The sequence below is a fragment of the Penicillium hispanicum genome (genome assembly GCF_028827665.1).
Source record: "Penicillium hispanicum strain IBT 35686 chromosome Unknown utg000001l_segment0_segment0, whole genome shotgun sequence".
Lineage (NCBI taxonomy): Eukaryota > Fungi > Ascomycota > Eurotiomycetes > Eurotiales > Aspergillaceae > Penicillium > Penicillium hispanicum.
The window spans coordinates 1837673-1862023 of NW_026623193.1; the positions used below are offsets into that span (position 1 = coordinate 1837673).

Genomic DNA, 24351 nt, shown 5'->3' on the forward strand with positions numbered 1-24351 from the left:
AACTGCACATGGGTTGATGTTGGTGCTGTTTTAATTGGTATTCTCGTTTGGATAGTTTGCATTGCAATGGCGCTAGCAGGTAAATGTACATTGACCAATAGGACTCCCAAGATCTAATCAAATATAACTTTCGGAGTCTCCCAGCCAGCTCAGGAAGTAATAACACAATCTGTGGTCAACAGATAATTTCATTGGACTAGAATCGTGAATGCTCTGTGATGACCAAGAGCTTTCACGCCTCGTCGCATATAATCTCCAGCACCAACACAAGACTCCCATGGATCATGCTTGCACATTTTCTGATATTTCGACGTTGTCAATAAGCCCATCGCCTAGGTGGGCGATCTCATTCAGAATCGCCGTCTGATTGACCATGACTTGATCCTGCTTCACTTCAGAGGCGTTGCTAGGCGCGGGGGCCGTCGAGTACGCTGTCTTCAGGTTCCAATTCCGCGACTTTAATGTCTGCGGGTTCCATAGACCAGCAACCACGCGACAGCGATCGTCGCCATGGAATAAAAGGACACTTTGTCGATAAGAGGCCTGGACATCATCAACAAATGACTTCACAGCCCCTGTCCTACCGGCGTGGCTAGAGCATGCAGCTAGATTCTTGAACTTGGGCAGAGAGATGGAACGGCCGTCTATTGTCTTCGAGCGTAGATGAATGACAAAGTCGTAGGGGACAAGAGAAGTTTGGAACAGATCATCCACATCCAAGTTGCCGTTCTGGGTACGGAGCAGGTTCATTGCCGCTTTCGCCAGCGCAGACATCCGACCTGCTACAACCTTTGAAGGCATCTGGTACTGTGTCCAGGTCACACCATCGGTATCAATGTCAGAGGCGAGGAATAGTGTAACAGTATTCATTGCCGGGTCGATGTTTCGCCAGGCAATGAATCGAGTGCGGATAGTCTCAGCGATCTCTGAGTTCAGGTCATCACTTAAGTCGACAATAAACGGTTCTTGCTGCCAGTCCCAGCGGGAGAGAAAATGAAGGGTTCGTAGGAACCCGGTCATGACACTTGAAGGACAGTTCCAAGGGAAGGGTTGCGTGAAAGCCCGAATTGTCAGAAGCTCAACCACTTCGTCACAGATTTGAGCAGAGAAGAGGTGAGAGCTGAACCAGTGTTTGACGAGACGAATTGTGGGAGACAGCAGCGGGAAACGGGTGCAGAGACTTCGCAGTGCTTGGGTCAAGCGAGGAGCCTGTACAAAAAGCCTCTTGTACGCAAAGAGAGAATAGGCAACCTCTTCTCGCTCGCGGGGGCTCATAGTCGTGTCTTTCAATTTCCGCTCAAGTAATGTCTGCTCACGATCATGGTGAATTCTCAAACGAAAGAGGAAGCCTGAGATGTGTAGAACGTCCAGATAGGCATTGTTGAGCACCTTGCTAGACTCATTCTCAAGACCGACACAACAAGACGACGCAGCACCGGCTGATTCCAGTGCGTCCCCAATCTTAAGGAGGAAAGCGGCCTTTGTCATTTGAATGGCGGCGAAATCATCAGGCCAGCGGGAGGAGCTCTCAAACTGTAAGACAACATCCGCCGGTTGGTTGCCTCCACCAGAATTCTCCACACGCAACGCTGTATACCGAAGCAACGGGCCCGCTGGTGCCAGGTGACGAATGGTAAGAGGGACTTCATCCATATTTTCAATGGATTTCTCCAAATCACTGAAAGCTTCGTTGATAGATTGAAAAGCAGGGCTGGAATATGCCAAGATCCCATCACCTGTCTCACGAAGGATGTCGTCATACTCATCACCATTAATCTGGAAATCATCCTCCACAATCTGAAAGTGTCGAAAAAGGATGTAAGTCAAGATCTGATGCACAACGGAACTATCGGAAGGTTGGTCGGACCACACGAGACTCTCCAAGATACTGCCGTCTTTGAAACGTCGAAGTTCTGCCTTTTCACCCCAGAACTCTCGAAATGACGCGGCTTCCTCCTTTTCCTCTGCAGGTGGTCCATGATCAACAACCCGTGAGACATTGTCAGCGTCAAGCAGAAGCCCCACGGATAGATCATGACTGGCTTTCTTCGTCAGAGCCTTCGATCTTGTGGACCATGAATCGGCACAATGGCTGGCAAAAGATATGAGTTTGACTCGATCCCCCAAAGCCCTTGATAGTGTGGTATATAATGCATTCTGTTCGCGAAGGGCCCGAATAGTATCACCGTTAAATGCTTTTGAGAAGGTAATGGTACGATCAAACCTCAAGGCCGGTTCATCAACTTTCACAATGAATACCTTGTCGAAATTGTCTTCTCTTGACTCATTGAGCATCTTGAGAGTAATGGATGCTTCATGACGAAGGGCTGCATATGACCAAGCTGTCATTTTGTAGAGAATGTTCAACCCTCTGCGGCCATCGTACAAAACAGGGGCGCCATCTGGAACGGGAATGTCTGCAGCGAAAAGAATCAAGGGAGCAGACAAGTCTCTACCAGCGAGAAACTGCATCGTTGCTTTGAAGATCTGGTAGCTGCTGTATGACCGCAGGAGGATCGGTTGCCCAGAAGGCCCTCCGCCTTCGAATAAGAGGGAAACAAGCGCCGCCCACTCAAAACCACCGAAGCCTCCGTTCTGAAAAGAGGTATGCAAGCCGCGCTGCTGCAACCACGTGCGTCCTAGAATGCACGCATCACGGTAAGACTCGCATTTCTGAGAGGTCGAGTGGAGACATTTATGATATAGAGAGAGGGTGGCCTCGGACCGGAGACTGGCGTTGTAGTATGGAGTCGGCTCGCCAATTTCTGAACTGTCAGCAGAGGATGCTTGGCGGACATTGCTCTTCATCGGAAGTGTCCGGGTTATGGGGAACAACGTCGGATCAATTGCAGTAAGAAGTCGTATTTGTGGCTGTGGCATCGTGTCATTCTTCGAGGACGGACGAGACTCCAACAAGATCAGTGGCCGAAGACTGTCGCCATCTTGGAAACCAAATCTAACGTCCATCCCGAGATCACCCATAGGCCCCTGGATCCCAGCCGCAAGGCAAGCCACATAGTATGCCCTCTTATGGAAATAGCGGTAGTTGACATAGTCCTTTTCCTGAAAAATGGAGTTTGGTATGGTCACCGCCAGGTCCACCGGGCGAACATGAGTCGACTTAATTCCATTTCTCAAAGCAAAGCTTCCGACCACATTGATATTACTAGGCTTCACGAAAGACATAGTATATTTAGCGTCCTTGGCCGGGCGTGGGTCGGGCCACGGTACCGCGATCTCGGAGACATTGCGCAGCTCCTTCTCGGCTTCGGATATCAAGGTAGGCGGTCGGTCTGGTAAACTTTCGATGGTATCTTTCAGCTTGTGCAGTGCGTCCTGAAGCACGGAGACTCGTTTGTCGTAATTCAATCTCAATCCAGTCAACAGCTCGTCCATCTGCAGCTTGAAAAAACTGGACTTGTAAAATCCGCTAGCCATTGCTAGCTCAGCGGAGCCTTGATCTGTCCCTCTGCGGACAGGATGGCTGAGACTGGAGTGATCATCTTTACGTGCAAGGGCCTGAGGTGCTTTCCTGGTCCCTTCCTTCGAGCTCGTGGCAGTGGCTTTGTTTGGTGCCGTTGCTTGCGACGGTGAAGTCGGATTTTCAGGTGTAGGACTGAGCTTTCTTCGCTTCGCTGTGCATGTCGACATTTTTGCTTCCACTATGGCGCGTGGGAGCTGGCCGGTGAGATAGATGCAAGAGACGGTGGGCTCGACGATATCTCGAAATTTTTTCTAGGTAGCGATAACGGACGGGTACCTCTCCGCGGGCGCTATCTGTTGCTGAGTCATAACCAGACAATTGCAGGGACGCCGAAGTCGCATCAGCGAGTCGACAAAGATTATTTCAGCCGTGTCGCTTCTCTGCACCGTATTTCTTTCTTTTTTTCTACTCGCCGTTTTGGCTCTGCTAATCGCCCTCTCTATTCTACAATGCTCCAAGCACTTGGAGGGACTGTGCCCCCGAACACAGACCATGTATGTTTCCGCCAACCCCGCGATGTACCCCTCTACGAAGGCCTTGACTGCATGCTTCAATTCAGACCGCCCATCCTGAGATGATGGCATATACTGATAGACTTACTGACATGGTTAATAGGCCGTTAGTGTCTCACTTCCGACGTGGAAGGCCAATATTGGCTACGAGGAGGGAGAAGACTGGGTGATGAGCAAGATGCGATGTGGCTATCCCCGGTTTTTCGTGCACCCTATCATTCAAAACCTCACCCGGGAAATTGTTCATCGAGTTGGAAATTCAGATTCAGAAACAGCCACTCTCTTCGCTTCGCTCAGGACCGCGCGCATCTGCCAATCGTTCATCGTATCCAAGGTCGCTGCCGACCAATCGCAAGACGTCCGGATCGTGAACTTCGTTCCATCTACTCGTACAGAAGCTGGCTCGACGGCCATCACGTCCTCCTTGGCATGTGTCATCTATCCGAAAGAACTCGCCCCTGTTGCGAAACAAGTGTGGCAGCATTCTGGTAATGGTATTTCTAGTCGACGGGGCGAGTTCTGCCTCCGGGCCCTAGAAGATGGGTTCCTGGTAGAAGAGAAGAGCTCCACGACAGCCGAATCTATTTCGCAGCGCCGTTGCAAGGGTCCCCGGAGATATCAAGGCCGAGGGTCTCTGAATGGGATCTCGCGGAGCCCCTCCACGCCCACAGTGTCATCACCCGACACGCCTTCGGCAATCAATAGCGTCGAAGATGATCGGGACTATGCCCAGTTTATCGAAGAACGCTTCGGTCGAAACCTTAGCACTCTTCACGCAAGCCAGGCCAAGCTTGCTGTGCGAAGACGTATTGCAGGGGTTTTGACCGCTGATGTTGAATTGTCCGAGGCGCTTGAGACCGCTTCGTCAGAAGGCCGAGTTGCTGGAATTTCGGAAGATGATGTTCTCATTTATCCCTCCGGCATGAGCGCTATCTTCAACTCGCATCAGACCTTGATGAATACCCGAGGCCTCTTGAAAAGTATTTGTTTTGGATTTCCGTACACCGACACGCTGAAAATCCTACAGAAGTGGGGACCCGGTTGTTTGTTCTACGGTCACGGCTCATCGGAGGATTTGGATGACTTGGAGGCTCGACTGATGAAGGGTGAACGGTTCCTTGCGCTCTTTACGGAAGCTCCAGGAAACCCTCTGCTTAAGACTCCGGATCTCATGCGCATACGGTCCCTGGCAGACAAGTATGACTTTGCTGTGGTTGTTGACGAGACCATTAGCAACTTCCTCAATATCAACGTCCTTCGGTATGCAGACATTGTGGCCAGCAGCTTGACGAAACTCTTCAGTGGAGACAGCAACGTTATGGGGGGAAGTGCGGTTCTCAATCCTCATGGGCGCTATTATAAGCAACTCAAGGAGACCTTGGGTCGGGACTATGAAGATATCTACTGGGCCGAGGATGCTGTCTTTCTGGAACGCAACAGTCGGGACTTCGTTTCACGAATTGACAAGATCAATTCTACTTCCGAAGAAATCACTGCTATGTTAAAAGCCTCTCCACTGGGTAAAAGATGCATTATTCGCTTCTTCGTTGTTAATCACGCTAATTCAAACCTTAGTCAAGGACGTTCACTATCCGAAATACAGCCCCACGAGACCGTTGTATGACGGTCTTCGTAACCCTAATGGTGGATATGGCGGCCTATTCTCTGTCACTTTCCATTCGACTGCAGAGGCCATTGCATTCTATGACACTCTAGAGGTACTGAAGGGCCCTAGTCTTGGTACCAACTTCACTTTGGGGTGAGTTCTCACTCTTCAATTTGCTCTGAACTCAAGGACTTGTTTAACACTATTAATAGCTCTCCTTATGTTCTTCTAGCTCACTACGGTGAATTGGATTGGGTATGTTTACTCTCATAATCTTGCCTATGCCTTTTACCTGCCTCCTCGTGTCATTTTCATTGAATTAACACGGTCCTTCCACCAGGTGAGATCCTTTGGTGTTGATCCTGATCTAGTCAGAATCAGCGTTGGACTAGAAGATGTGTCGGATCTTCGCTCCAGGGTTCGCCGAGCTCTGGATGCAGTGGAAAAGGCACAGAAACAAGGCGACTAGGGCTATTATTGCTTGACAACGTCGCCATTCTTCGCATATCCCAGTATCCCAGAAATCATTGACCTAACTTGTATGGTGGGCTTAGGGGGTGGGGGGCTGTCTCGTGAATACTGCCTGTGAGCTTGTGCATTTTTACCGTCTGCATCTCCCAGGGTATATACAAAATAGGCAATCAAGGTGATAAAATAGTGTGTCATCAAAGATACCAGATCCATAGCCTTGAGTCAGATAACAAAAGATCACCGAGACACACAGGCACCATCAATCACGTCAACGAACAACATGAGCCCAAATGTTTTTGTTAAAAAAAAGAAAAGAAAGAAAGAAAGGAAAAGGGAAAAAAAAAAAAAAAAAAAAGGGGGGGGGGGGGGGCAAAGCGAACAAAAAACCCCTTAAAGAGGGGGCAGAGGAGGGGGATGTTTCCTACCGAGGGTAACTAGTTAGTTAATATGCCTATCGTTGTATGAGATCATGACAGTGCCGATAACTAACTAGTTAACTAGTCAGTTAACTAACGCCAGCCAGTAGGGAAAATTAGGGGCGGGGGTAAGACACAAGAAAAACGCCCAGTCACATCCGAACTGTGATGTTTAGAAAGACCGGTCCAAAGGCTCGTCATTGCCAAAAGCACTGGCCGTCTGACTGGCCACCCCACCCAGGTCACCGCTCCCGGTTCTCCTCAAAGCCTGTGACATTGTCTCCACTGTCAATTCTCCACCAAAGTTGGAAGACACGGGGCTCTGAGCCATTGAGAACGGACTGCCTGTGCCACGGGCTCCAGAAGGAGGGGGCATCTCAAGCCCCTTGAAAGAAGCTGCAATACTAGTTGGAGGAGATGTGCCAAGCCCGTGGGAAGAAACTGGGGAGCGCAATGGGGATGGAGATCGATTCTGAGGTCCTGTAAAAACAGAATATTCTGCCGTTGCAGTTTGAGAATGATCCCGACTATACACAGGCTCGCCTGTTTCCGCGTGCTCGGCATTTACCACATCAGCGAATGATATAAAGCTCAGACGCCGGACATCGTTCGTATCTAGCGCGCTGTATGCAGACGAGAGCTCCTCCGAATCGGCAGGGTGTGGTTCTGCATGATCAACAATGCCGGAGGATGCCAATGACTGCTCTGCGGTCGAAGCACCGGTAACACTTGCTCCTGCAGGCTGATGAAGGCTATGGGTGAGGATCTCAACCGAGTCTGGATTGAGCTGCTCATCTGTGATAGCAGCGGAAGATGCTTCTAGGACTGGCGGAATGTAGTTCTCCGTGCGAATGTGCGCGGGAATTGATGGTGATGCTTGGAGTGGGAGAATATCCTCCTGAACGCTTCGCTCGAATATCTGGGAAGCAGGAGAATGAACTCGGGGGGGCAGTTGCGACATACCACCCGGGGATGAAGGATGCTTATATGGGTGTTTCTGGCGCTCCGCGAGATGTGGTGTTCGCAACGCTTCCGAGAAACTTATGGATACTGGCGATACGGTGCCACTATCCGAAGCCCCTGGTCCCTCGCATGTACGTTCCGCGGTTTGGTCTTTGTCGATTTCTTTCATTTGGACCCAAGTCAAATATGCTGGCCTAGGGGGCCGGACACTCATGGCTGAATGCCCAACCAAGGGCACGTTCTTATCGGTGGGTGCTGTTGATTCACTCGTCCCAATCTGCTCTGGAACCGACCGGGTATTTCGTGGTTGATCATCCGCAAACTCGGGCAGGGCACCCTGGGGGGGCGACATGGTGAAAGAGGTAGTGAGAATGAGACCGCTAGAGCGGGTTGAAGCTGTAGAAACCGCGGCTCCTAGAAGAGGTCGGCCATGATCAAGGACTGTCTACAGACGCATCAAGGCTGTGACAAAACACGCCAGGATAGATGTAGGAGGGGAGCGAGGCAGGATTAAGGTAAAGGGGATAACACCATCTTGACTGGTCAGTTAGTTAGTTACTTTTTAGGAAACGATGACATCCTGTGCCAGGTGACTTCCAATCGGGATCAGATCAACGGGTATGTTATGACGGAGGGGGAAGATGGAAGTACTCAGTACACTCTCTTTCGCATATTGTTGTGAAGTTTTTGAAGTACTAAGTACTCAAGAGCGGTCTCGTAAGTATCGAAATCATCAGTATCAGGCTATTCCAGATCGGGATGGAACAGGTCACGAGATTCAGGGAGAAAAAGTTCAGGCCTCAACTAACACAATCACCCGTGGTCCATACCAACCTAGACTATTCGTCCATCTCCCTCATTGCGGTATGATCAAACCCCCAAGGGGCTCCTTCTCGGTATCTGACTGACTTTATCTATTCAAGACGCTCTCATTGACGTGTGGCTTCGATCATGGCGACCTCAATTGTGGCCACGAAACGACCATTTCTCACACTACCATTTCTTCTCCCTTGTTGGACAGATGCTCTGTCACTCGGACCTCGACGTTACCAGTCTTCTTACCGGCGTACCAAACAGCGCCTGCGTGTCAAGCCAGACGCCTCCTTTGGCTCGGCGCAACAGGGTCATAATCACATTATCCACAATCCTCCCTCCAGTGTTCCATCAGTCTATCATACCCCGAATAAGTTCTTGCCCCCAAACGATGTGCGGAGATCAATGCAAATTGGGACGTCTTCAAGTGTCACGACTTCCAACGTGAGCGATCTTCCCGGAGTCTACAAGACCGAGGCAGAAAGAAAGTATCATTTGACTCCCGCCGACGTCGAAGAAATCCGCAGGCTCCGACTAAGTGACCCTATGACTTGGAGCAGACACAAGCTGGCCAAGCGATTCGAGTGCTCGCCGATTTTCGTTGCAATGGTTTGTGAGGCTAGCTCGGAGAAGAAGCAGATTCAGAAGCAGGTGCTGGAGGCCGTGCAATCACGATGGGGACCAAAGCGGAGGATGGCCAGAGAGGACCGGCAGCTGCGCCGGGAGGCCTGGGGGCGAGACGAATGATGCCCAAGGGTACTTGCATCTGTCTCCTCCTTCGTCTAATCCTGGCCTGGTCTTCTCGCGCTTCCTAAGATTATCCAGCCAAGATTGTGTCTCGAGAGAAGCCTCGTGTAAATCGCCATGTATTCTTAACTAATCTGTGTCCTGTATGTTTTACTATATGCAATTCAAATTTCTGTCGCACGCGGACACCTCCCGCACGATGATATCGAGGCTATCTACGTAATTCCTCATCGGCAAGGGTAGGACAGTATCTTATAGGTATATAGAAAAAGTTGCTTTGGTGCAGATTCCGCCTAATCCAGGATGCCGCTACTGAAAACTTCGGGCCTGTGTGCCTGGGTGTTGGCAATGATGGGTCTCCACAGAAAGCTTCTTCACCTTCATCAATACCAGCTAGATCCTGCCAGACGGAGGCCCATAGGTAAGGGTTTGAGTGCTGTCGCTTGATAAGGGTGCCTGTTTTGCCCACAATGCGCAGGCCCAGTCCCTAGAATTGTAATCACAAACCACAAATCACAAGTCGCCGCGACTGTGATGGGCGGCTACTGCCGGCAAGTGCAACCACCGCCCCAGCGCTGGCTGGCTCATTACGTGATAAGACTGTCTCTCAAGACGCCTCGCTGAACCTGCAATGCCCCTCTTTCCCCTCCGCCGCATCCCATCGCTGGCTAAACCCGGGTCATTTCTCTCGCGGTTTTCCTTCAACATTCAACCCCGTCCTTTTACTTCTCGCCGCTTCTTCTACGGATACATTAGTGACTCCAAAATGGCACCGCAGCTGCAGCCCTTCTTCAAGCAGTGTGTACCCTAGCCTTTAGTATCTCAATACTGCAGAGAAGCAAGGTCCAACTAATACGTACTTTTAGGGTCGATGAGTCGGCAGGGTCATTTACCGATCGTAGGTAGCCAATACGAAGGAATGTTGAAGATTTATTGACTGAATCACTCTCAAGGTCTGCGGAAAGCAGTTGCCATCCCGTCAGTCTCAGCTCAGGATGAGAACCGAAAGGACGTGTTTCGCGTGAGTCTGTCGAGCTTTTGCATTCCCCACCGACAATCCCACTGACCTGTGTCTCGTTCCCTATCAAAGATGGCTCAGTTCTTAGCTTCCGAGCTCGAGGGCCTCGGTGCTGAGGTCCACCAAAGGCCTCTGGGCAAACAGCCTGGCAAGGAACATCTCGACTTGCCCCCAGTTGTCATTGCGCGGTATGGTAATGATCCGAATAAACGTACTATTCTGGTATATGGCCACTACGATGTGCAGCCCGCTCTGAAGGAGGATGGTTGGGCCACGGAGCCCTTCGAGTTGACCATCGATGAGAAGGAACGGATGTACGGACGTGGTGCCACAGATGATAAGGGCCCTGTGCTCGGCTGGCTCAACGTTATCGAAGCTCACAAGAAGGCCGGAGTGGACTTTCCCGTCAACCTGCTTTGCTGCTTTGAGGGAATGGAGGAGTATGGCTCTGAGGGTCTCGATGAATTCATCCAGTCTGAATCCAAGAAATTCTTCAAGGATGCCGATGCGGTCTGCATTTCCGACAATTACTGGCTCGGTACCGAGAAGCCCTGCCTCACCTATGGCTTACGTGGCTGCAACTACTACTCTGTGAGCGTCTCGGGCCCTGCCCAGGATCTTCACAGCGGCGTTTTCGGCGGCTCTGCTCACGAGCCAATGACAGACCTAGTGAATGTCATGTCGAAGCTTGTTGACGCTCAAGGCAACATTTTAATCCCCGGTATCATGGACTTGGTGGAGCCTGTGACAGAGGAGGAGAAGTCTCTGTATGGCAACATTGCCTATACCATGGAGAACCTGCACGAGTCGTTGGGCAGTGAGACTGGTATCCACCCTACCAAAGAGCGGACCCTCATGGCCCGATGGAGATTCCCGTCCTTGTCGATTCACGGCATCGAAGGCGCTTACTCTGCCCCGGGGGCCAAGACCGTCATTCCTGCCAAGGTTGTTGGCAAATTCTCTATTCGGACTGTGCCGAACATGGAGAGCCCGGATGTGAACAAGCTGGTCTTTGACCACATTAAGTCGGAGTTCGCCAAGCTAAACTCCAAAAATACGCTCGACGTATGGCTGCAACACGACGGCAAGTGGTGGGTTGCCAGCCCGAAGCACTGGAATTTCACTGCGGCTAGCAAGGCTGTGGAACAGGTCTTTGGAGTTGCACCGGATTTGACTCGTGAAGGTGGAAGGTACGCTCGATTCATTATTTATTCATGGGCCGTTGGCGGACCATTCTCCCGATTTCTCGCTAACAAAAAATGACAGTATTCCTGTGACTCTGACCTTTGAGCAAGCAACCGGCAAGAATGTGTTGCTGCTTCCTATGGGAAGCTCGACGGATGCTGCGCACTCGATTAATGAGAAGCTGGACCGGAGGAACTACATCGAGGGTACCAAGTTGCTTGGTGCCTACCTGCACTATGTAGCCGAGCAGCCCATCTCGGAGTAAGCCATTCCGATGCCAATGTACATAGAAACAGGGTCAAGCGAAACGCTGCCTTGGTCCTAAATGACACATGTGTACCTGATCGTGCCCAAAGGAAAATATAAAAAAAGCACACCGAAGTAGATAAGGGACCAGCATAGAGTTTTCCTATATTCCAAATCCCGAAGAGAAATAAGAGGAGTCTAATTTGTCCCAGGTCTGCTCATTCTTCGTGGATCAATCACTCCTACCCCTACCTAGACACCGTACTCACCTGACAGGTGAGGTCCACGTCGGGCCTGATCCGCGGGTGGGGCCAGCAACGCTGACTCAGCGCCCGCTTCCACGCGAAACTACGCGCTTTACGCGATCCTCTTTGATATCTCATACATCTTCAACCAAATTGGTTGAGAAGACCCGTGTCATCATCGCAATGTGCTAGTCTCTCATTCTAGAGGGTCTCGGCATTGCTCATCATGCCATCTCTCAAGCGAGTGCAGGAGTCTTTGGGCTCCGACGAGGACGAAGATCAGAGCGATAGCGGATCTGAACGTACCACATCAATCTCCCCTCATCATTCGGTAAGTCTTCGAACAAAAGGCCAGATATTTAGAAGCAAGCTCACTTATGAACTGATAGAGGAAACGTCCTCGTACATCAAGTTCTCCGATTTCTGAGGAAGACGAAGGACTCAGTGATCTTGGCATTGACGCGTTCTCTCCTACAGCCGACGATGCACTACTGGACGATGACGAGTTAGAACTACGCCAAACTCAACTCATACAGCGGAAGTATGCCCACCTGGCGGATGAAGCAAACATTCCCGCCGAGCACGGAATACTTGAACGTGTTGATTGCTACAATTTTATGTGTCATGATCACTTCTCAGTGGAGTTGGGCCCACTAATCAACTTCATCGTTGGGAAAAATGGCAGCGGCAAGAGTGCAATCCTCACGGCGATCACTCTTTGTCTGGGAGGCAAAGCATCGGCAACTAATCGTGGACAGAGTCTGAAGAGCTTCATCAAGGAAGGCAAAGACAATGCGACAATTGTCGTGCGAATCAAGAACCAGGGTGATGGCGCTTATATGGTCGAAGATTATGGGAAGTCCATCATCGTCGAACGCCATTTCTCGAAGACCGGTGCTAGTGGATTCAAACTTAAAGCAGAGAATGGGCGCATTGTCTCCACCAAGAAGTCCGAGCTGGACTCCATTACTGATTACTTTTCCCTGCAAATTGACAACCCTATGAACGTTCTTTCACAGGACATGGCTCGGCAATTCCTCAGCACCTCAAGCCCCGCAGACAAATACAAGTTCTTCGTCAAGGGAGTACAGTTGGAGCAACTGGATCAGGATTACCGTTTGATTGAGGAGTCTGTCGATCAAATCGAAGAGAAACTGAGAAGCAAAGTGCAAGACATCCGCATTTTGGAAACCCGCAAGGATGCAGCAAAGAAAAAGTTAGAAATATCCGATCAACACGATTCCTTGAGAGAACGAGTCAGAAATTTGCGAAGTCAGATGGCCTGGGCTCAGGTCGAAGAACAGGAAAGAGTGAGTATTTTCATGCGATAGCATTCTTTTGCTTGTGCTAACATTCACAGGAAAGAGACTCTCTTGCCAACGAAGTTGCCAACGCTGATCAAGCAATTGGCCGTGCTGAAGCCGCACTTGGCGAATTTGACGTGTCTTTGCAAGCAATGGAGGCTGAAGCTGAAACCGCCGCAGAGCATGCATGGCAAGCTGATTCAGCACTTGAGGAGGCACGGGGCAAGAAGGACAAGATCAAGGAAAAGCAAGATGAGGGGCTGCACAAGCGTCACGACCTTCTGGTACGCAATTTAACGTGTCCCTCGATGAGCAGGCGGGTCGGAGTTTCCACAGTGACTTGACTAATCTCATGGTAGGCCGAGCAACGCCAAATTCGAGACTATCTCAAAGCTGCGGAGGAAAGAGTCAGTGAGACACAGAACAAAATTGACGCCGAGAATCGACGCCTCGCTGAGGTGAGCGGTGGAGGATATGCTCGCAAACAAGAAGAATGCGAGCAGGCCGCAACTCGTGCTGCCACTGCCCGAAAGACATTTGAGGAACATGGTCAGGGGGTTGGTCATTTGCGAGAAGATATTCAGGCTTCAGAGAGGGCCGACGAGTTGGTGAAGCAGCAAGTTGACGCCAAGAAGGACGATGTCAAGCAGGCGGAATTCCGCTTGCAAGCTCTTGCGAGAGAGGATGGTCACAGACAAAGTGGCTTCCCTGATAAGATGCCATCACTTTTGAGGGCGATTCGACAAGAACAGTCCTTTACTACTCGTCCAATCGGCCCAATCGGAGACCATGTCACCTTGCTCAAACCAAAATGGTCATCCATTCTTGAGAGCTCTTTTGGTAACACCCTCAGCAGCTTCGTTGTGTCATCAAAAAGAGACATGGGGATTCTCTCAAGCATCATGCGCAGAGTTGGTTGGTGAGTCTTCAAGCTCTTTGCTGACCTGTGTATATAATCCAATCTGACATATCCTCCAGCAACTGTCAAATTTTCATAGGAAAAGGAAATGACATCGACACTTCCGCCCACGAGCCCGATTCCCATTATGACACAGCATTGCGGATACTACAGGTAAAGTGACAACCTCGAAATGATTATCTGATATCATGTATTAAATATCTGTTTTGCGAAGATTGATAACCCTATGGTGCGGCGACAACTCATCATCAACCATAGCATAGAACAAATGCTCCTCATTGAAAATTTGCAAGAAGCAACATCTGTGCTTTTTGATGGCCCACGCCCAAAGAATGTGAAAAGATGTTACTGTATCGATGCGAAAGACAGGCGTCGTGGAATTCATCTCACATACGCTCGGTCAGGTGACCCCATACAGGGGCCAGTGGCAATGTACACCGGTCATCCGCGAATGAAATCGGATGTGGCCTCGCAAATCAGGTGAGATGCATCCCCAATTGCTGACATCCTCAAATTGCTAAAAAAAAAACCACCTTTTTCGCTTTGTAGTGCTCAGCGTGAAGTATTTCAAGACCTGAGGCGTCAATTGAATGAACTCGAGCAAAAATCACACTCTGCTAGCTCTCATGTTGACACTTGCAGGCAGGCACTTGTTCAGCATCAACAAACTGATAAAGCGCTGAAGGTCGAGATGCAGAAAATGGAGGATTATGCGGAATCGCTACGAGATGCGCTGGACAAAGAGAACGCGGGGGGAGGACAAATCGACGCGCTGAAAGCGGCTTTGCAGGAAGCTGATGATGAAAGACAACTCACGCAGGGCTCGTTGGAAGATAGTGTGACAGCCATGAACGCCATGATGCAGACTCTGAGGGAGATCAGGCGCGAAATGTCGAAGCAAGATAACGAAATCTCCATTTTGCAAGAGAAGGCCCGCATTGCCGAAAGTGAACGATCTGTTGTGGAAAACAAGAAGCGCGATGTCATCAGGGACAAAAATGCTGCTCTCGAACGAATTCAAAATGACAAACAGGTCAGGGAGAAAATCAAAGAGAAGCAAGAACAGATTGCTGCGCGAGTTGCGGAGTACAAAGAAAAGGCTAGCATGGTCTCTGCGCGAGTGCCGGTCGATGAAGGGGAAACACCGAATAGCCTCGATCAGAAACTTGACCGTTTGCATCGAGATCTGGAGCGCTACAACCAGCAGTACGTTCTTGTTTTGGTCGACACTTTGAAATTGGCTAATCATCCCCATCAGACTAGGAGCTTCTCGCGATGAGATTGCTGCTGAGGCTGGACGAACGGAGGCTGCTTATCTGCGAGCGATGAAACAAGTCGACGAATTGTCGACGCTCGCGCAGGTCAGTGCTGCCACGGTACGCCGTTACGAAATCCGAGTTAACCATTCGCAGATCTTCAAGGACACCCTCGATAATCGCAAAAAGAGATGGGAGATATTTAGGTCACACATTTCCTCGAGAGCCAAGGCGCAATTTACCTATCTCCTGAGCGAGAGAAGTTTCCGGGGTCGGCTTCTTGCGGACCATAACAATAAACTGTTAGACCTCCAAGTAAGTCATCTCCGTCAATGTCGATGCCAATGCCAAACTCACGAATCTGCACCCCAGGTCGAGCCGGATATAACTAAAGATGACAGCACCGGTCGCGGGGCCAAGACCCTATCTGGTGGCGAAAAATCGTTTTCGCAAGTCTGTCTGCTCCTCGCACTCTGGGAAGCCATGGGGTCCCCTATTCGCTGTCTCGATGAATTGTATGGCATTTACCTTGTCAAATCCATGCTCATACCTGCTTTGCTGACTGTACTTAGCGACGTCTATATGGACCACATCAACCGACGAATGGCTATTGACATGCTGGTAGGTCTCTGCTTTTCCTAAAACGGGTTACAAATCCATCATTGACTCAACTCTCTTGGCAGATGACCGCAGCCCGACGATCTATAGGGCGACAGTTTATTCTGATCACCCCGGGAACAAAGACTGATATTACAATCGCCCCGGATGTGCGAGTGAAGGAGTTGGCGGAGCCTGAACGTGGTCAAACCACACTGTCATTCCGAAGGTGATGATGCGACGTACCTCTCTCCTGCTTGTAACTTCCCATGTGCCTTTGCAGAATTCCGTTTGGTGAGCAACCAAATCCTAATGAGTCCTTTTGGTCTAGATCAATTTCTCAGTCGTAAATGGTAAATAGTATATACCTATGTGATAGGGCCCTGAAGTGCCGCGTAGATTGATCTCACGTGATCTCCGTTTTGGCTTCCCACTCAACTTGACCTCTTTGGCTTCAATCCCTTCACACTGCTGAATACCCTGCCATCTCAACTCCTTGATCCACTACTCCTTCCGCTACTTTTTGCCTTTTGGGCTCTCTTTTGATCCCATCTCTTCTACGCAATCCATAGAGCATCCGATTTGACCGTGCTCCCAAGCGAAATCCACTTAACTTGAATAACCGCGGGACCGACCCCAATACTCAAAACATCCCCTTTACTTTTCCAAGCCACAACTCTAGCCTCCCGGAGGGATATTGAATACCTATCTACGTCTTACACTCCGCTACATTCTCGGCCAATATTCCTCGACCCCGAAACATACAAACCTTGCTTTTGTGCACTACGCTTCGACTGCTGGTCCTGATATTCAACCCGTTGACGCGCTCAACAATTTTCAACCACCCTCCGTCCCTTTGATACCCTACTATCACCATGGCAGACGCCCTTGCCGCACAACTCAACAATACTAAGCTTGGGTGAGACCAATAGCACTTGAAGAGTTGCAGGTGCATATGAACTAATTCAATAGTAGGGAAGGAAACACAGAACCAAGATTGCAAGACTCACTGAAACTGCCCCCTAAAGATGCCCGGCCACAAACTGAAGTTCGTTTACTCTACACACTTGTGTATTGAAAAAGACTAACAGAGTTGCCAGGATGTCACTGCCACCAAGGGCCTCGAGTTCGAAGATTTTTACATTAAGCGGGAGCTGATGATGGGCATCTTCGAGGCCGGTTTCGAAAAGCCTTCTCCCATTCAAGAAGAGACAATACCGGTTGCTCTCACCGGCCGGGATATCTTGGCTCGAGCAAAGAATGGCACCGGCAAAACTGCTGCCTTTGTCATTCCCACCCTTGAGCGAATCAACCCTAAAAGTACCAAAACCCAGGCTTTAATTCTGGTCCCCACCCGAGAGCTGGCTCTTCAGACCTCGCAGGTCTGCAAGACACTCGGAAAACACCTTGGTATCAACGTCATGGTTACCACAGGTGGAACTGGCTTGATGGACGACATTATTCGGTTGAATGATGCTGTCCATATCCTAGTCGGTACTCCCGGTCGAGTACTGGATCTAGCCAGCAAAGGCGTCGCCGACCTGTCAGAGTGCCCCACATTCGTGATGGATGAGGCCGACAAATTGCTCTCGCCCGAATTCACACCGGTCATTGAGCAACTGCTATCCTTCCATCCCAAGGATCGTCAAGTCATGCTCTTCAGTGCCACTTTTCCGCTCATCGTCAAGACGTTCAAGGACAAGCACATGCGCAATCCCTACGAGATCAATCTGATGGACGAACTCACCCTTCGTGGTATCACGCAGTACTATGCTTTCGTGGAGGAAAAGCAAAAAGTCCACTGCCTAAACACTTTGTTCTCGAAACTCCAGATCAATCAGTCCATCATCTTCTGCAACTCAACCAATCGCGTGGAGCTCCTGGCAAAAAAGATCACGGAACTGGGCTACTCCTGCTTCTACTCGCATGCGCGCATGCTTCAACAGCACCGTAACCGAGTTTTCCATGACTTCCGCAATGGCGTTTGTCGCAACTTGGTCTGCTCCGATCTCCTCACCCGAGGTATTGATATCCAGGCCGTCAACGTTGTGATCAACTTTGATTTCCCGAAAAATGCAGAAACTTATTTGCATCGGATTGGTCGTTCCGGACGATTCGGGCACCTTGGCCTCGCCATCAACCTCATAAACTGGGATGATCGGTTCAATCTTTACAAGATCGAGCAGGAGCTGGGAACAGAAATCCAGCCTATTCCCCAGAACATCGACAAGAAGCTCTATGTGTACGACTCTCCCGAGAATATCCCTCGTCCCATCTCCGGTCCTCCTCAACCCCAGACTGGAGGCCAGCAACCTGGTAATGGAGACCGTCAACCTCGTCGCCAGAGCCATCACCCGAACGGTGGTCCCTACTACAACAACAACAACCGAGGTCGGGGTTCCTACCGTGGTGGTCGCGGTCAGGGTCCACGCCGTGGCTTGCAGAGTGATCCTAACAAGGCGGCTCTTACCCCCGGTCAAGTTGCAACCAAGCCGCACGCACCTGTCTCCTAAAACGCCACTGTTCTTTAGATCGAGTCATTGGGTGCCATGATTTTCTTCACCATGATTTCTGCTACGGCCGTGATGACTTCCTGGAGATGTGCTGCTATTTTTCCTCGTTTTTTCCACTTCTCGGTCCCTGTCTCTTCTACTCTCCTCCGTCCCTGCTATCTCTTTTCACTTTGCAGGGGGCGCAGGGGCTTGAGTCTTCATCTTCCAAGGTGGAATTTTCCGTCGCTACTGCGAAGTCTGCTCTCTCCTCACGACGATACGGTGCTGGTGCGATATGTGTATCATAGTTCTCCCGTTCTGTTGTTGTTCCCTGTTTCCCCACCAACTCCATCACCGAGAATTGGATGTGGTTAGGGTCTGAGAATGGAACATTTCTCCTTACCGGTGCCATTAATGTTTTTGCGACTCCGGCTTTGGCACCGGTGTGCACACGCTCGTCCGCCGTGATCTTTTCATCGGGGTTGCAGGGTCTGCGGGCGTTCCTAGAGTTCTTGCGGTTTACGTTGGCGTTCTTCCGGAGTCTGATTACAGCCGTCCCTGATGCAGTGACTTCTGGCACTGATTCCTCCCCTCGGACCGCCAAGACAATTGCCTTCCTATCCAATGCCTCTCAACGGCTAGGCGTCCACTACCTCTTTTCCCTGGCCCTTCCCACCTTGTTTCTTTTTCCCCTTCGAAGCCTTTTTTTTTTTTCAAAAGGTCTTCTCTCCCTCCTTCATGAAGAGTTCCGCAATCCCACCCTCTCTCTCTCTCTCTCTTAACATTTTACCCATCCGCATGGCACATGGAAACCGGGGGGGTTCGACCCCTAACGTGTGTGTCGAAGACACGAAAAACTTACCCAGAAAAAAAAAGAAAAAGAAAAACTCGGAGGGGCACTGGATGCCGGATACTAGATTAGCATCTTGTGAAATGTACAAAACTCCCTCCGAATTACTTTTTCTCTTCGGACTATCGCCTCGTCCACCGACAACAGCGTAGAAGCCGTACTTGAGCGTACTTGAATTGCGCGGGGCGGCGCTCCGGCGAACCGTAAGTGAGCTACCAAACCCGAGGTCCAACGCGGCAACTTCAACCTCCCCGTTGTTGCAATGGCCACGGCGAGCAAGGACCAAAAGGCGAAGGTTTGTCCTCCATTGGAAACTTAGGGTACCGCAAAGCTCATCACTGAATAGCCCAGCGCCCTGCGCTCCATTCTCGCCGGCTCCACTGCCGGCGCCGTAGAGATCGGTAAGGATCCCAGCTGCAGGCGTCATAGCAGAGAGCTAATGTCGCTCCCCTTCTAGCGATCACCTATCCAGCTGAGTGTAGGTCGGACCCTTGAAAGTCTCGCATCCCCCCCTTTCTAATCGATTCGTTCTCCTCAGTCGCCAAGACACGCACCCAACTCAATCGTCGACTGCCGGACGGACAGAAACTCCCGTGGCCGCCGTTTGGCCAGCAGTGGTATGCAGGATGTACCACTTTAATTATTGGAAACTCTCTAAAGGCTGGAATCCGTGCGTTGTGCCATTGTATATCTCTGAATTTGACCAGCTGGCTCACAACTACCCTGGCAGGATTTGTTGCGTTTGACGCCATCAAGGCAGCCCTCCAGGATGAGAATGGCAAGATATCGGGGCCGAGAACAGTCGTGGCTGGATTTGGTGCAGGCTTCACCGAGTCTCTCCTGGCGGTCACTCCCTTTGAGAGCATCAAAACCCAGCTGTCCGTGTGCTACTATTCTCCATTCCACTGTATGGACCGAATGGCTAACACGGGGGGGTTCCAGGATTGACGATCGAAAGTCTGCGAGCCCACGAATGCGCGGTTTCCTGCATGGCAGCAAAGTCATTGCCCAAGAGAGGGGCATTCGGGGCTTCTTTCAAGGCTTTGTGCCCACCACAGCGCGGCAGGCGGCCAACTCCGCAACGCGATTCACTGCCTATACCACTCTGAAGCAATTCGCCGAGGGCTACGTGGCTCCGGGGGAGAAGCTGGGGACCTTGAGTACCTTCGCTATTGGAGGGATTGCAGGTATTATCACCGTGTGCGTACTGGCAATTCTCTCTAGCCGCAAGATCCGCCCGCTGACCAGGACTATCCTAGTTACGTGACCCAACCCCTGGACACAGTGAAGACGAGAATGCAATCCATCGAGGCCAGTAAGAATTACAGGAACAGCTTCGTCTGTGCCGCCAGTATCTTTAAAAATGAGGGATTCTTCACTTTGTGGTCGGGCGCTGTGCCTCGGTTGGCTCGACTGATCATGAGCGGTGGAATTGTGTTTACCATGTATGTTCCCTGCACTGACTGTTGCCCTCGCTGACATTGGACTCTAACTGCTTGCAGGTACGAAAAATCGATGGAATTGCTGGACACCGTGGATCCACAGCGAAAGTACCTCTAAAATTAGATAGGAGCATGAGGGATGTCGATTGTGTTCTCGAACAGTGTCGATATCTCCTTGGGACATGCGATAAAATACATGGTATCCTTTCATAATGTACACATGAGCGTGGCTGCTTTTCAAAGGCGTTGGTGATTCTTCTTCTGCTCCTCTTTGTCTCTTGCCAGCTCCTCAGCCACCATGGCCTCAACCTCACGATCTGCCATCCAGGTGCGCACACTTTCCATAACGGTCTCGAGGCCATCACCGCCCTGGAGGATATCGTCCAGGCTATGCATTGTGATTCCACTGCGATGGTCAGTGCAACGGCTCTGGCCATAGTTATACGTCCGGATCTTGTCCCCTCGGCCCATTCGGGCCACTCCGCCTAGGACTCCTCGGCGGAGCTGGACCAACTCCTGCTCTCGGGCTTCCTGTCGGGCTTCGGCAATTTTGGCCCGCAGCATCTGCCAAGCTTTTCGACGGTTTGCTTGCTGTGACCGCTCATCTTGCATGGAGACCACTGTGCCTGTTGGGATGTGTGTCAACCGAATGGCAGACTCGGTTTTATTCACATGCTGCCCGCCTGCGCCTCCAGCCCTCATCTTCTCCACGCGCACATTTTGAGGATCGATGTAGTAGTCGCTGCTTGGATCTTCAAAGTTCAGGGCATTATCCATACCTTTCCCGCTCTCTGGGAAGCTGGGAAGGACCATCACGCTGACCGCGCTAGTGTGTGTACGGCCCTTGGTTTCAGTGGCCGGCACCCTCTGGACACGATGTACACCCGACTCAGTTCGAAGGATATCATATGCACCATCCGCTTCGATTTCAATCACCGCCTCGCCCAAGCGGTCCTCAGCAGGTCCATCTGCGACCTCTTGCTTGAGGATAGCCGGCCGGAGGCCTCGCCGAGAACAAAAGGTCATGTACATGCGAAGCAATTCATACGCGAACAAACCTGCCTCGTCTCCACCCGCCCCAGGACGGATCTCGAGCAGGCATGGGAGATCAGCGAATGGATGTCGGGGAATCAGCGATTTTTTCAGTCGATCCGATATCAAGGGTAGGGCTTCTCTTGTCGTATCTAGGTCCTCGATCGCAAGAGAGCGCAGTTCTGTATCGGTTTCAGAGTCCTCCAGGAGGGATTCCAATTCGAAGATCGACTGGCGTCGCACATTAGACACACACACTCTCTCTCTCTCTCCCTAGTGAATTCAAAAGGGGAGGCGGGGGTTGGACGTAGCGCACACCTCATTGGCATTATCCCAGTCTTTCAAGACGGTTGTCACCGGGTTCAGTTCTCCGGCTCGCTTGGCAACTTTCGCATCGAAGGACTCAGCGAGGCGATTTGAGAGCCTCGCGTGTTCGGCGGCAATCAACCGGGCTCTGGTCAGGAGGACTGGAGACAGGCCAGCACCTTGCTCAGAGTGTCAGTAGAGAGTTCACAATGGGGGGGGAGGGAGCTTTTGACGCAGGTACCTGTATGGACAGAAGCTCGCCAAAATCGGTTGAGCCCGTATTTAACGGGCCAGAGCATTTGACTGCATCGTAGCATGCTGGGAGTTGCGGCGAGTGCGAGTCCGCCGTAGATGTCATTCCAATTTCGCAGCGGCGGTAATTTATCGTACGGTACGCGTAAAGGCCACGGCGACGAAGGATGCAATCCAACCGACCACCGAGGCATTTCATCCCTAACTTTCTTTCCCTTTCCCAGATGATCATGTTACCTCGCTCCCCCTAAAGAGGAACTAAGGGAAGAATGCGTCTTTTGCTCGAGTCGCTGACGGCCGTCCTGGCCTGTCTGTCTGCCAGCTATGCTTTCCAGATCCCGCCCGACACGCCGCTCTCTGAATTGATCTCGTCCGCCAAGGCGCATCTCGCAAAGGGCTCACCGCGCGATGCCTTGGTATACTTCGATGCCGCCATTTTGCGAGACCCAACAAACTATGTGACTGTATTTCAGCGGGGTGCAGCTTATCTATCGATTGGCAAAAATCTGCAGGCTTCGGAGGATTTCAACCGTGTTCTAGAACTAAAGCCCGATTTCGAGGGTGCGCTTCTGCAACGATCCCGTCTCAAGACACGGACTGCACACTGGAAAGAAGCATTGGAGGATCTTGAACGCGCCGGAAAGAAATCTTCGGTTGATTATCAAGAAATTGAGGAGGCGCGAGATGCAGCAACTCAAGCTGTTGCTGCGGAGAAACGGGGCGACTGGGAGGCCTGCATTACGCAGGCCGGGGTGGCCATCATGAAGGCAAACATGGACCTTTCTCTCCGACAGACTCGAGCTCACTGCCGCTTCGAGAGGGGCGAGGTGGAAGAGGGGGTCAGTGATCTCGCACATGTTCTCCAGATCGCCCCGAATTTGGTAGAGCCTCACTTGCAGATGTCATCGATGCTATTCTATGCGCTCGGTGACAGTGATCGCGGTTTAGCTCAGATCCGGAGGTGCCTTCATGCGGATCCGGACTCCAAGCCCTGCAATCGTCTTTACAAACGAGAACGCCAGTTGGCGAAGCTCTTAACGAAGCTACGTGGCGCCCTAGAGGCACGCAAATTCAGCAATGCTGTGAAACTCATGGTTGGTGAGGGCGACGAAACCGGCTTGGTTGCAGATGTGAAGGCAGACGTCGCTATGGCAAGGGAGGCGGGTCATATCCACCCCGCGGCGTTGAATAATCTCTATGTCTTCCTTGTTGAGAAGACCTGTGAAGCTTACCGAGAGGTTTGTCGACCCGTCTTGTTGTTATATTCCTTTTCCCCCTCTCTCTGCTCTACCTCTCCTTCCACCAACCACTGCAGCTAACGTGGATTACCAGATGCGCATGGCCAAAAAAGCCGGCCCTTACTGTTCTGAATCCCTCGATCTAGTTCCACATTCTCTACATGGCCTGTTATACCAGGCCCAGGTTGCAATGGACCAGGATCGATTCGAGGATGCACTCCGTACGCTCAATGCCGCCAAGGAACATCATCCCCACTCCCAGGATGTCCAGTCACTTCTACAGAAGGCGCAGACGCTTCTGAAGCGCTCGAAACAGAAGGACTACTACAAGGTCCTCGGCGTCAGTCGCGATGCCGATGACCGAACTATTAAGCGGGCTTACCGCCAACTGACGAAGCAGCACCATCCCGACAAAGCCGCTTCCCAGGGCGTGCCCAAGGAAGAGGCAGAAAAGAAAATGGCATCGATTAATGAGGCTTACGAGGTCCTTTCGGATTCTGAGCTACGGACTCGGTATGACCACGGTGACGATCCCAACGACCCCGAAGCACAGCGAAGAAATCCCTTCCAAGGGAGCCCGTTTGGTCATGGCGGTGGCGGACAACAATTTTTCTTCCAACAGGGCGGTGGTCCGCATTTCAAGTTCTCTGGTCAAGGCTTCCCAGGTGGATTCCCCTTCCGTTGATCGCACGTGCGTCTTTCTTTTCTGTTTTCTCCCATTGCCACTTGGCCATTGTACTACATATTGCGGTGTTCTTGGAGTATAACATCGGTTCTCTCTCACTACATGTGAGGGTAACCCCGAGCCGGACATCTTCTATTTCTCACAGCAGCAACGGAATCAAGCGAATTGTCATATCTGATTTCTTCATTATCTTGCGTCCTCGTGTCTCTCGTAGTGTGGCTATCATCTAGTCAGAGTGTTCACATCCCTGTATCCGCTCTGGTCTAGCATCC

General features: G+C 51.1%; 10 protein-coding genes across 10 annotated transcripts; 7 read left to right on the plus strand and 3 right to left on the minus strand.

The window, feature by feature from the left end:
• Positions 1-282: 282 nt before the first annotated feature.
• N7459_000747 (rRNA-processing protein UTP22) lies at positions 283-3651 on the minus strand (the record flags this gene model as incomplete). The annotated part of the gene is made up of 1 exon (XM_056939932.1): positions 283-3651. One exon carries the CDS (start codon positions 3649-3651, stop codon positions 283-285), a length of 3369 nt encoding a protein of 1122 aa, XP_056804212.1.
• A 282-nt stretch (positions 3652-3933) lies between these two features.
• On the plus strand, positions 3934-6071 carry N7459_000748 (cystathionine gamma-synthase; the record flags this gene model as incomplete). The annotated part of the gene is made up of 5 exons (XM_056939933.1): positions 3934-3978; positions 4100-5516; positions 5572-5755; positions 5815-5857; positions 5943-6071. The coding sequence occupies 5 exons, from the start codon at positions 3934-3936 to the stop codon at positions 6069-6071; spliced, it is 1818 nt and encodes a 605-aa protein (XP_056804213.1).
• A 590-nt stretch (positions 6072-6661) lies between these two features.
• N7459_000749 (uncharacterized protein) lies at positions 6662-7804 on the minus strand (the record flags this gene model as incomplete). Its single annotated transcript, XM_056939934.1, has 1 exon — positions 6662-7804. One exon carries the CDS (start codon positions 7802-7804, stop codon positions 6662-6664), a length of 1143 nt encoding a protein of 380 aa, XP_056804214.1.
• Positions 7805-8403: 599 nt separating this feature from the next.
• Positions 8404-9012, plus strand: N7459_000750 (mitochondrial 54S ribosomal protein mL58; the record flags this gene model as incomplete). Its single annotated transcript, XM_056939935.1, has 1 exon — positions 8404-9012. One exon carries the CDS (start codon positions 8404-8406, stop codon positions 9010-9012), a length of 609 nt encoding a protein of 202 aa, XP_056804215.1.
• A 631-nt stretch (positions 9013-9643) lies between these two features.
• On the plus strand, positions 9644-11480 carry N7459_000751 (M20 family dipeptidase; the record flags this gene model as incomplete). Its single annotated transcript, XM_056939936.1, has 5 exons — positions 9644-9810; positions 9879-9910; positions 9966-10033; positions 10103-11220; positions 11297-11480. The coding sequence occupies 5 exons, from the start codon at positions 9644-9646 to the stop codon at positions 11478-11480; spliced, it is 1569 nt and encodes a 522-aa protein (XP_056804216.1).
• Positions 11481-11932: 452 nt separating this feature from the next.
• Positions 11933-16015, plus strand: N7459_000752 (DNA repair protein SMC6; the record flags this gene model as incomplete). Its single annotated transcript, XM_056939937.1, has 11 exons — positions 11933-12037; positions 12096-13016; positions 13067-13294; positions 13370-13929; positions 13989-14082; positions 14144-14409; positions 14572-15135; positions 15188-15500; positions 15558-15700; positions 15758-15806; positions 15869-16015. 11 exons carry the CDS (start codon positions 11933-11935, stop codon positions 16013-16015), a joined length of 3390 nt encoding a protein of 1129 aa, XP_056804217.1.
• A 642-nt stretch (positions 16016-16657) lies between these two features.
• dhh1 (DExD/H-box ATP-dependent RNA helicase DHH1) lies at positions 16658-18295 on the plus strand (the record flags this gene model as incomplete). The annotated part of the gene is made up of 3 exons (XM_056939938.1): positions 16658-16701; positions 16758-16830; positions 16883-18295. 3 exons carry the CDS (start codon positions 16658-16660, stop codon positions 18293-18295), a joined length of 1530 nt encoding a protein of 509 aa, XP_056804218.1.
• A 1091-nt stretch (positions 18296-19386) lies between these two features.
• Positions 19387-20684, plus strand: N7459_000754 (putative mitochondrial tricarboxylate transporter (Ctp); the record flags this gene model as incomplete). The annotated part of the gene is made up of 8 exons (XM_056939939.1): positions 19387-19419; positions 19471-19525; positions 19582-19602; positions 19663-19794; positions 19855-20002; positions 20067-20324; positions 20384-20569; positions 20627-20684. The coding sequence occupies 8 exons, from the start codon at positions 19387-19389 to the stop codon at positions 20682-20684; spliced, it is 891 nt and encodes a 296-aa protein (XP_056804219.1).
• A 119-nt stretch (positions 20685-20803) lies between these two features.
• N7459_000755 (putative mitochondrial translation release factor (RF-1)) lies at positions 20804-22221 on the minus strand (the record flags this gene model as incomplete). Its single annotated transcript, XM_056939940.1, has 3 exons — positions 20804-21871; positions 21917-22065; positions 22146-22221. The coding sequence occupies 3 exons, from the start codon at positions 22219-22221 to the stop codon at positions 20804-20806; spliced, it is 1293 nt and encodes a 430-aa protein (XP_056804220.1).
• Positions 22222-22425: 204 nt separating this feature from the next.
• N7459_000756 (DnaJ and TPR domain protein) lies at positions 22426-24079 on the plus strand (the record flags this gene model as incomplete). The annotated part of the gene is made up of 2 exons (XM_056939941.1): positions 22426-23394; positions 23489-24079. The coding sequence occupies 2 exons, from the start codon at positions 22426-22428 to the stop codon at positions 24077-24079; spliced, it is 1560 nt and encodes a 519-aa protein (XP_056804221.1).
• Between the last annotated feature and the right edge of the window lie 272 nt (positions 24080-24351).